The sequence below is a fragment of the Schistocerca gregaria genome, chromosome 5 (genome assembly GCF_023897955.1).
Source record: "Schistocerca gregaria isolate iqSchGreg1 chromosome 5, iqSchGreg1.2, whole genome shotgun sequence".
NCBI classification, from domain to species: Eukaryota; Metazoa; Arthropoda; class Insecta; order Orthoptera; family Acrididae; genus Schistocerca; species Schistocerca gregaria.
Genome location: NC_064924.1, coordinates 305419534 through 305431981, shown reverse-complemented (window position 1 = coordinate 305431981; position 12448 = coordinate 305419534). Strand labels below are relative to the sequence as shown.

The following is a 12448-nucleotide window of genomic DNA, read 5'->3' as shown; positions in this document are numbered from 1 at the left end:
ACATGACAGGACTGATCTCGAGTTGTCAGCCATACCAAGAAGGTAGTTAAGGAGACATCAATTCATGAAGGACTGTGATGAGTTTTAGGGAAAAAGTGACTTCTCTTGTTGTCATGTTAATATCTGCTTTTTTTATCAACAGATGGCAGGGTTTAGAAATATTCATCTCCCTAACATTCTAATTCAGTTGGGCATAATCCTGAAACAGTGTAATATTGAACTATCAACTGAGTGCAAGTCAGGTCAATAGTTTATGAAACAGACTTGTCAGTACAAAAATAAACTTGTAACTTCTTCACTTATATTGTTACAAAATCCACAGCAGTTCTTGTTTCACCAGCTATTGACGGTGCTCAATAATTACATTATTTCACTGTAAAAATCTGTAGTCGCTTGAATATTGTGGTAGATAGGGATATTTTGCATATTAATCATACAGCAAAACACTCTCTCCTTTGCACACTGTCATTTGCCAAAATTGTATGTTGATATGTCAAATAATTTAAGAGATATGAGGAATTTATGAATATTTCATCCCAGTTTTCACTGGCATACAAATTCACGATGGTGCACCTTACATACAATCCATTTTCTCAAGGTTGGAGACAGACAGTGATATCCTTCCAAGTTAAAGGAATAATTCAATCGATTATCTACATTCAATATGCAGCAGCACATACTCTAACATGCACCAAACACAAATTCATAGCAATACCTATTTTTCACTGCAAAGTAAGAATGTTGTGCAGAAGTTTACCTACTATCAAAATATCGTGGTAACTATGACTATAAACAAAATGATCAGGTCACGCCATGTAGGCCTGGCATTATACTTTGATCACCTGCTGATGCACCCAGCACACGCTGTCAACTATGCTTCAGTCCATTTACTGTGTACTGAACTGTCAAAAGTCACAACTTAATTTAAATGCGCTATACATATCGGAATTTCATGATGGGCGGAAGCCCTTAGCTCAGCTGGTGCAGATTTTAAGTGGAGATCCCAACTGGAGATATGTAGGCTGATTAATAACTTAGACTGAGACCCCAATATCAAAGAGGAATGAAATGGTAATACTATGAGTCTTTGCTGGCAGCATAAGATGGTGTTGTGTTACTCTCAGTTCTGCGATATAATTTATTTGCATCAGTGCACTTGACTGCTAACAGTGTGCCCAGCTCTGCCAATCATCTGCTATATGACCCTGGCAAAAACACTGCTGACAGACATCATTATAACAGTGACAACTACATCTATCATACGAGGAAAAACAATCAGGTCTGCTAGACAGTCTATGAAATTTTCACCAAGGCCAGGAGGAAAAACTTTTATGGCATTGGATTTAAGTCCTGTTTAGTCGAGGAGGAGTTACTAGGACTGCATGACGTTAGTGAAAGATCACTATCACACAGACAATGCCACACCACAGTACCTGATTGAGATGACAGTTCTGATATCTCACAGACCATGGGAATGGAAGCCTGAGCTTCTTGAGAAATTTTGAAATCTGTAGCAATATCCAAAACTTCTAAAGAAGGATCTCACTGCCATAATTCCTGGTCACACACTTGATTGCCTGTTGATAGTCTAATTTATTAATAAATCCATATAATATTTTCCATAAAGACATGCAAACTGGCATTTTCTACTAGGGTGTTACAGATCCATGATGGTTAGCTGTCGGATTATGCCTTGCAGTGTTGAAGGAATTCTAAATGAGTGGTCAGCACATGCATTTTTGTAACCAAATGACCACTTAAAAGTGAGTGGAAAGCAGTGAGGAGCAGCACTGATGGGTCAGACAAATGGACCAATTGTTTCACAAGATATTAGAGCCATGGCTTTGCAGATAAGAGAAACATTCGCATTTGCTCAAGATCCTGAATACTATTTCATGAAAATGAAGTAGAAAATGCTTTTGGGACTCTTCCCAGTACTCTTGAGCTTTATTAAATGAGTGGAAAGCTAATATTGTTAGACATGGTTGTAGACATGCCAGACCTGTCACCTTCTGTGTGAGTTTGTACTGCACTTTTAGCTATCTTTTCCAGAGCTCAAAAAAGTGCTGGTCCAATATAGTTGAAACACTCACCAAAACGATTTGAAAAGTTCTGTTCTGGTAGAGGATGGTTTGCTGTGTCAAAAAATCGTTGTCACTACCTCTGTAAGCCTGGTACAATAACAACACTGATTTTATTAATCATAATTTATTAACAATTAAGTCACAGAAAGTAATAGATCCTGATTCTTCTAGAAATACACAAAAGAAAAGACTTCAGGAGATGGGTACCTCATGTTCAAAATAGAATTCAGATATTTTGTCAAATAACTTGAATGTTAGTGATGTAAAACACTGTTTGCTGGTATGAAACACAACTCAGTGCACCAATATGCCGTCAGCCTGTTCACTAAAAGTACAAACTGTTGGTTGAACTGTGAGTGAAGACAGTTCTGCACTAGGCAGATATGCAACTATGAGTGCTAGTCAAAGGTTGACAATAGGTAACACAAAATCTTAGATCACACTCCAGAAGTAAAGCAGATAGTGCAGGTTCATTGTACATAGATACACCAGAGAACATGCTGTTGGCCAGTTATAGCAAGTGAGACCATAGTGGTCCTTGGGAGCCCTTTAATCTGCAGTAGGTGTTTTCTCTTGTATCCCTCTATGTTGCACCTAATGATCTCATCATACAAATGTCTAATTATATCGACAGATCTATCGATATGTCAGGCATTATTAAAAGAATATATGTTCTATCTTAGTTTAATGAGGCTAAGTGGGAATTTTAATTTGTCATTACATTCATTATGGTAGTGTGTAATAATAATAATAATAATAATAATAATAACCTGAAGCATCTGAATGGCCAAGGGCAAGTATTTCAATTGGACACAAATTTTGGTGACTTTTGTGTCCTGATGTACTCCATTTATTCAACTACAGAAAGGGTATCTATAGTTTAATGCAGAATCTGAACCTCTTATCATTCCTGTCAACTCTTCACATTGTTGAGAAATGGAGCCTAGATTGAAGATAGGCAGAAGATTCTGTGGCAACCAGGCCTGGCTGTAGTGTGTTATGGACGTGAACAATGTTACTTTGATAAGGAGTGGCAGTCCAAATGTCTCAGTGTGGTTTCATAACATGTATCTGATTTGTTTTCTGATGCTTTTGCATGATTAATGGTATCTGTCTTCTCCTCTGCTGTTTTAGTTTTAAAGAAGTTTATGTTTACACCGTTCAGAATCCACTTCTGTGCAACCATTTTAGTTTTCCTATATTATGAGAGTTGCTTCTCATGATTTAGCGAAGATGCTGAGTCGCAAATAGGCACAACAAAAAGACTGTCATGGTTTAAGCTGTGTGTGTGTGTGTGTGTGTGTGTGTGTGTGTGTGTGTGTGTGTGTGTGTGTGTGTAGGCCAAAAGCCTGTATCGTGACAGTCTTTTTGTTATGTCTATCTGCTACTCAGCATCTCCACTAAATGGTAACAACTTTTTCAAAATATTATTATATTACATTACATCCTGGATATCCATTGTTTCATTTTAGTTGTTCGTAACACAGCAAAACTCAAAAAGGGAAAGAAGGAAGATTATGGTATAACACCCTATTGATAACAAAGTCATCAGAGACAAAGTACTAATTTGGATTCAGGGAGGATAGGGAAGGAAATAGGCCATGTCCTTTGGCAGGAACCACTCTGGTATTCACCTAGCTGATTTAAGAAATCCATGTAGATCCAAAAGCTGGATAGCCAGACAGTATTTGAACTGGATTTGAACTCTGCCAAATATAAGTCCAGTGTCTTATCACTCCATTACTCACTTGTAGGAAAGCTTAAACATTCTGGCAACTGATGTGAGTAATGAATACCAACACATATGTAATTAACACTATCTTTCACATTGATCATCATACAATCTATTTTATCTGAGATTCGCCCTGATACCTTTGTGTTAGAACTTACTATACTTGTGAATTTAATGTATTTGTTGGTGTTTTAATATTTAACTTTCAAATCAACAGGTTCATCGTGAGAGTGCTGTTCACATTTAAAATTACATTTATCTTATAATGTATATACAATGGTTGCTGATTTTTCACTGTGACAAATGTTCTGTAGAGTGGTGGTTAAAAAATAACCTAGAAAATCGTTTGCATAATTTTAATTCATTGTTAGGTCAATTTTTTTCTCTGGCAGTTAACATGACCATCAAGTTTTGAAATAATGTGGACGTGTGAAAAAATCAAAAATAGCAGTGATTCAGATTGCATGTCAAACTGCAGGTTCACTTATCTCCCATAAGGTTAGACTGTTTTCAGGACAGAGGAAACCAAGAACATTTAACTTCCAATAGAAAAAAAATAAAAAAAATAAACTGGGGAATCATTGTCATTTTCAGTTCAACCTTTCAGTTCATGACTAATGTAGTTTACTTACCACTATCTAAAAACTTTTTGCTGTCATTGTTTGTTCGGTAGCACCTGTAAAAAGATTTTTTTTTAATTGCAAAGAGTCACCATTAATTTCTTATTTTACTGTAATTACTATCACACTTCACAGGTGAATGAGTACACTTGCATAGGAGTTAAAAATGAGGATATGGACATGACATTAATTAGAAGAAATTTGTTGGTATACAAAATTAATGAGAACATTAAATTATTGAAAAAGAGATAATGAAAGACTTGAAAAATGTAGTGAGACTGTAAGATATGAAGTGAGAAATCAGACCTGTATTGTCTTGAACAATTTTGCCACTGTGATATCTTTATATGTATCCTGCTTTGTAATATCTTTATCTAGATTGAAATATCAATCATTCCATTCCAAGCTGGCTATAGCATTTAATATTATTTCACTTCAAATGAAAGTTTTTTTCATTGCAGCTTATGGAAGATGAAAGTATGCAAAAATATGTTGATGGTTTTGCTGTCCATTGGTACTATGATCAAATATCTCCAGCTCGGATATTAAATAATACACATGAGAAATACCCCTCAAAATTTATTATATCAACAGAAGCCAGCATTGGTGAGTCATGAATACATGCCTTATTTAAACACTAATAATTTGCTTATGAATCTCATTTTTCCATCTAAAGATGTAACTGTCTTGATGTGTAATACAGGGAATATATTAAAATATGTCTTGGTGGAAATATAGTAGCAATACATGTTCTTCATGAAACAATGATATCTACATGCATCTACAGCCTTTTATCCAGTATTAGTACATTTGTAACTACACATATCAAAAATGACACAGAACAACACAATAGTTATAAAGAAAAATACTTCATTTATAAAGGGAGTTATTACCATTACTGCTTCCATTCCTTATTTAACAGAGTAACGCATTATGTGTGATGTTTCATGAACATCTGATTTATTAAAATTCATGTATTACAGTAGATTTTGCCACTGTTCTTTCATTGAAAATGTTTCTACATTCTTCATTTAATTTAGAAGAATAGGTTATTCAATGACATCATAACCCCAGCCATGGAGACCAGAACTGAAATTATCCAAAATGAAAATCCAACACTGCATCACTGCACTGAAAGATAGTGAAACAGGATACTTTTCATAAAATGCAGGTTTGCATGTTCCATTACAGAGTTTAAATTATATTATAAAATCAATTCTGAATAAGTAAGAGAGAAGTAATGGCGGATTAAAACTTTTGTGACAAAGGATATTACAGCAACACTAGAGTTCCAGTTGTGTCACAAGAAGGAGTGGGAGCAGTCTCATCGGGGATGTAACACCTTCTTCCAATTATAATTTAGTAAAAAAATTATATTTGTAATTTAAGAATCTCCAATTTGAGGAAGAGACTCTCCCCATATGTGATTAGTCTTTTGAATTTAAATATTTTTCTGCTTGTTATAAGTTATGGGAAAGATGGCATTATAATCATTGAAAAAGAGGCAGTGATATACATGCAGCTTCTGGATGTACCACTCTCCTTCATAGTCTGGGAATTCAAACTGTGGGTGTCTAGGGGAAAGCACCACCTCAACACTGGTCGTAAAATTTCTGAATTTTCTTTTTGAGATCTTTGACAAAGAATTGCATCCTTCTGTTAATATTGTTTTAAAATTTTGTCTCCGCTACCAATATTTTAGCAACTGTAGAACACATATTGTCAAATCTACATTATTTTAAAATTTGAATTACAACAATCAAGACAGAAAGAAAAATAATTGCTTTCACCTTATAACATATCCATTAGGACCATAAGATTATGCAGTTATTACAAGATTTGCTCTGTAATATGAAGCAACTTGAGTTTATCCTATGAATTACTCATGTTAACATGTTAAAACAATTTAATGATATGAATATAATAGAGAGAAACATTCCACGTGGGAAAAATATATCTAAAAACAAAGATGATGTAACTTACCAAACGAAAGCATTGGTATGTAGATAGAGACACTAACAAACACAAACACACACACAAAATTCAAGCTTTCGCAACCCATGGTTGCTTCATCAGGAAAGAGGGAAGGAGAGGGAAAGACAAAAGGATGTGGGTTTTAAGGGAGAGGGTAAGGAGTTGTTCCAATCCCGGGAGTGGAAAGACTTACCTTAGGGGGAAAAAGAGACAGGTATACACTCGCACACACACACATATCCATCCTCACATATACTGACACAAGCAGTAAAAGGCACAGGCTATGAAGCAGCCATTAAAGTAAACCATAACATATTGGGTGGCATGTTAAGCAACTGAGTGATACATCTGTCTCTTGGTCACAGTTTGGCAGTGGCCGTACATGTGGACAGACAGCTCTTTAGTAGTCACGATCACATAGAATATGCCAGCTGAGTTTGTAGATCACATCGCTACTTTCAAAGATGGCTCACCACAAAACAGCCCTGTTCAAAACTAATGTTCTCAATGCTAATCATGACCAAAGCTTGTCCACTGATTAGCTTGCTAAGTTTGCACATTGCTCCTTTGATCCTACCACCTGTGATAGGAAATTCAGTATAATTCTCTGTAAGTTTTATTCTGTCACTCACCGGCCATTTGACCATCTTCTTCTGCATAAGTAGGAGATCCCAGGTTCGAGTCCCCGTTGGGGCACACATTTTCCACTGTCCCTGTTGACTTATATCAACACCTGTATGCAGCTAAGGGTATTCATTTCACTGTAACATACTGTACTACCTGTGTCAGTCAAACTATCTCTTTTCCAATTACCAATCTGAATGTTAATATAGGGACTGCCTAACATGTCTCCATTATCAAGACTTTCAATCACAGCTAATAAATTATTCTCAGCTTCTCTAAAATTTAATTCTCTTCCTATAAGTGACTCAAATGATGTGGTTGGCTGTTAAGCCCTTAATGGCACCTTACAAGTAATTTCAAGATTCTCTTGTACAGCAAATCATCTTCTTCAGTGTGCATGTGTTGACCATTCAAGGTCATCTTACTATCTATGTTCCAATTACTTAAATGAAAAGTGAGTTTTCATCATCTACCTGAAAATCACTATGCACAACACAACTAACTTCTGTATTCTTAATCTGACTTAGCTATAACTCCAAGTATCTTATCATTAATGTGTTCGTTCTGCTCTAGCTTATAATCACTATTTGTCAAGACCTCATTGGTATACTTTGACTCTCATGTACTTCTTACTGTGCATTATCATATCATCACCAAGACCTACAACTTTGCTACTAGTATTATCGTCACTGATTTCAACATAAATCATACCATCAAACTCTTCACAAAACAAACCACTATCCTCCTCATTAGCATCAAAATCAACGTCACTTCTGCATAAATAAACATCAAAATCATTAATCTTACTTCTAACATCAACATAAAAATCAATCTTATAGATCACATCAGAATCCGCATCAAATGTAATAATATTTGTGCCATTAGGTTCACAAGTAACATCATACAACATACTATCTTACTCCCTAAGCACGTGATTATCAACCTCCACTATAACTATTTCAGCTAAAGTACAAGAAACTTCATCAATCATCAAACTTATCAGCCTAAATCCATCAACATCTTTACAGCTACTAACATTACTTGACACATTCTGATCTCCAGATTCATCAAAAAGATTTGCAACACATTATAACTTAATTCAAATTCCCAACTCACTTCCTTTTCTTCATCCTCCATCACCTTCAAAATATTTTCTCAAAAATTTTGCATCAATATCAGCTCTATTTACATGGTAATCCCTGTTAATTCTTTAATGACAACTAGCTTGTGAACAGTAACTTCTTCTCCTAACACTAGTTTGACTAGCCTGGTTTCTGTATTTACATTGTGCCTCAGATGGACAGGCGTCCAATGGGATGTTTATCCATTTCCCTGGTTATCATTTCTGTTTTTTTCTTCCCATATCTGAATTTTACCTTTCTTCATTCCCCTATTGCCTGTTCCTCAGATCATGACCTCTATCATCACCCCTTCTGTCTTATGTAGCATAATTATTGCTGTAATTAGTACCTCTGAAATTATTCTGGCCTCTTCTTCTGTTTCTGTCATTTTGTTGATTATGGAGTACCCTCCACTCTGATAATGGCTCTCCCTCTAATTACTATTACTGTCATATCTTTCATGTCTCTCCCATGCCCTATCCATTTTATATACATTCTTCAAAAATTCCTCTATTGAATCATCTGGGCCACAGGCCAGTCCCCGTTGAGATTTGGCAATCCACATTTTAAGACATGAAACTGAATAAGCTCGTCTAGTGATTTATCCAAAAGTACTGATGTTCTTAAGTGTCTCTCACAGCTCATTTTCATTTTACTTGCCTTCTCTGTAACTGGAACCATTTAAATTCTCACCCATAATCCAAGCTTACTTGCTCTCTGACCAAAATTTGCTAAGAAACTTGCTTTCAGACTTTCAAATGACATGTCTGGGTCCATGCTCGTTACCCCAGCATAATGCTTCTCCATCTAAAACTTCTTAACTAACTTCACTTTGAAACAATCTGGCATACTGAGTGTGACAATATCTTTACATTGACACAAAAACTTCAGCAGATAGAGCTTCTGATCTCTCTGGAAATATTTTAAAATCATATTATTGAATATATTAGCACATAAAAAATTATTACTGAAATTATTTGAGTAATAGTTTCTTTCTAATTGATTGACTTTAGAGTTAATAATATTTATATTCTCGTTACAATCTTCAACATTTCCACTTACAATGCATAACTCTTTCTTTAATTCTGTTTTATTTAATTCCAATTTTTTGTATAAAGTATGTGAATCTAAATTAAAAAATATATTCATATGCTTGAAATCCTGATCATTGCTCTCTGACTCTTTAATTATTGTTTCCTCTGTTTCTCTTAATCTCCCCTCAACAGTAGTAACCAACAATAGTAACCCTCAAGTCCACTAATTCCAATTCAGTATCAGTCAGTTGTTTAAATGTACCTAGTTCAGCTTATACTTTATCAACTCTCTCAGCTATACAATTAATCAAATAATAGACAATCCAGGATGGAATGTAAAAATATTATGAAAGGAAAGTTGTTGCTCACCATATAATGGAGATGCAGATAATGGAGATGCAGAGTTTCAGATAGACACAACAAAAAGACAGTAACAAATAAGCTATTGGGCAGCAAGGCCTTCATTGAAAAAAGATGATAGACACAGACACACAAACACACAAATGCAACTCAGACACACATGACTGCAGTCTGCAGTCTCAGGCAAATGGCTTCAGTTGCCAGAGACTGCAGTCATATGTGAGTTGCATTGTGTGTGTGTGTGTGTGTGTGTGTGTGTGTGTGTGTGTGTGTGTGTGTGTGTGTGTGTGGCGGGGGGGGGGGGGGGGGGGGGGGTGAGTGACTCAGCATCTCTGTTATATGGTGAGTAGTGACTTTCTTTTCGTAATATAGCAGTTCAATTAAGTTTTTTATTAACCAGTGTTAAGTCTACCTATATTTTAATCCTATTCTCATTCTTATTTATACTCTTATTTTCTTCTGATAGTTTATCACCAGAGAATGTTGTCAGCTGATCAAAATGGTATTTTAATGCCTCTGACTGCTGATATCTCTGAAGCAGCAAACAAATACTGCTTGCATTATCATCACAGTCCTCTTCCTCTCTGGCAATTAGCTCTGACGAGTAAAGTTGCTGCACTTCATCGTTATTACAATCTGTGCTAACACTCAAGCCTATCTTATTTATATTGTTGATGCTCATTTTGAAAAATTCTACAAATTTGTCACACACAAACCTTGCAAAATGCAGTACAATCCTAACACAAGTTTTCACACAGCCTAACAATCCTGAATGTTGCCCTGCTCAACTGGCAGGGTAGGCCGAGTGCACACAGTTAGAATCACCTTCTGCTTGATTAGCTCCTGCTGTAATTGTTGATAACCTGACATCTGTTCCTGCAATTGCTCCTACAGTGTTACTTGATACTGCCAGATCCCCAAAAGCTTTTGATCCATTGGTACGAGCTCTTTCACATAAAAAATTCAGCCTCATTGCCACTTTAGTAATGCAATACACCGGTGGGAGTAGTGCCCATAGATGGTTTCAGAGAAAACAGTAAGCAGCCAAAAAGAATTGGATGGGCATGAACAGTCACTGTAAAGTCATGTGAGAGGTACTGTGGGGCTGGCAGGGCATCCAGGCAGGCTCACCAGCATTCTCCGTGTGCGCCTGGGTGCACTGTGCTGAGCGGTGCGCGGGTCAGTGTACAGTCTACCTATTCTCTCTCTCTCTCTCTCTCTCTCTCTCTCTCTCTCTCTCTCTCTCGCGTCTTACACTTCAGCAGTAAACATATTAGCCATCACTGAACTGGTAAGGTAAAATGAAGAACAAGCAAATTCGAAGACAAAAGAATCATCAGTAGCTTGTGAACAAAACCTGAGTAACAAACCAAGAGAATAACATTGTGTACAGTAATAGCATTTGTGACCAAAAGCTTCTGATGCAATGAGACAAGTGACCAAGAACCACATTCTCACTTTCCTCCTAGTCTATGCTACCAGTGAGTCTTCTCAAGTCATGTGCCACCCACGCTGCTCATGGTGCAGCCATGAAACCAGATGACTCTGAATGACCAGTGTTGATCCATTCATCTTGGCATCATTGTCTGAATATGTAGACAGTTCTGAATTTACCAAAACTGAAAATATTTATTTAGTTTCCTGTCACAGTTTTGTTTTGTTCTTAGAATACAAATTTAAACTCTCTATCCTTTGTGCAACTGTCTACTATATGTCAGGTCAACTTTTTCACTTGACATAGTGTATGGAAGTCAATTGTGCCCTGCAGACAGTTCAAAAGTCAGAACAACATTTTTGTATATTACACTGAAAGTATTTTACAGACACATGATAAAAATGCAGGGAATGGTTAAAAAATGAATGGAGACATGGGGCTAGTCACCATTAAGGAATATGTATCAAAAATAAATAAATAATGAAAAGTAGTTGCTGGTCTTTTGTGTCAACAAAAGTCATAATTACGCAAATTTTGAAACTGGTACCCCTGTTTATACAAAAAAGATAATTCATACTGTATGCAACATTTATAATGTTTAGTTCAGATGTGATTTCACAATACTATTGACCTTTTTATGCTAACCTATAAACTTTGAGTGTAACTGTGGCTTACAACACACCCAGTAAATACAGGAGATGTGAGTAAGTCAGCCACATGCTAACACTTCCCCACTGTTGTCTCCACTGCAGCTTGCAGAGAATTCGCATAGTAAACATGACAGTCACGGTTGTTACAAAGATGACTTATTGGGTTAAGATGTTGAAAATTACATTTAAATCTTGACTGTGGTCTTCTATGTAGTTGTACACACTTCTATCCATGCCATAAACATATACTGCCATGGTGAAAGATTAAGTTCTTTCAGAAACTGTTGAATACCATTTGTTGTCCAATATTTATTGAGAGACATGCTGATATTCATCCATCCTATGAAATGAAAAACATGATTCATCAGAGAACTTTATGTGTTTAATGAATAAAAACCCATTACAGTGTAAAGAATCTGACATGCACAATTAAGGGTAAAATACATTATACTATTGTGCAGAAAAACTGGCAACTGACTTTGCAACTCAAACTGAGACACATTTTGCCTAGTACAATTTGGTCCACAACTGTAAATGTACACTGTTGCCACAATTTTATTTCTCCACAGTTGCTTCCAGGCCGCATCATATAGTAAGAAGCAATGACTACCAAGTAGATGCCCATCTTTCACATGGTTTATGAGGTGGAATCCAACATTTTCAGGAGTAAAGTAGGAGTAGTCGATCTTTGCACCACCAGGTGGCAAGAGCTGCATATCTGATGAGTCAGTGTGTGGAGTGGCATTCAGTTGGGAGGATGTGTTGCATATCCACAATGATTTCCATAATACTCTGTGTTTGGTGTGTGGTGATT

The 12448-nt window shown here is 36.2% G+C and overlaps 1 protein-coding gene across 1 annotated transcript in view; it reads left to right on the top strand.

The window, feature by feature from the left end:
* LOC126271868 (lysosomal acid glucosylceramidase-like) overlaps positions 1 to 12448 on the top strand; it is a 190860-nt gene that overhangs the window by 119014 nt on the left and 59398 nt on the right. The window contains exon 8 of the mRNA XM_049974208.1: positions 4898 to 5042. Within this exon, the coding sequence (XP_049830165.1) occupies positions 4898 to 5042 (145 nt within the window). The remainder of the gene's footprint in view (positions 1 to 4897; positions 5043 to 12448) is intronic.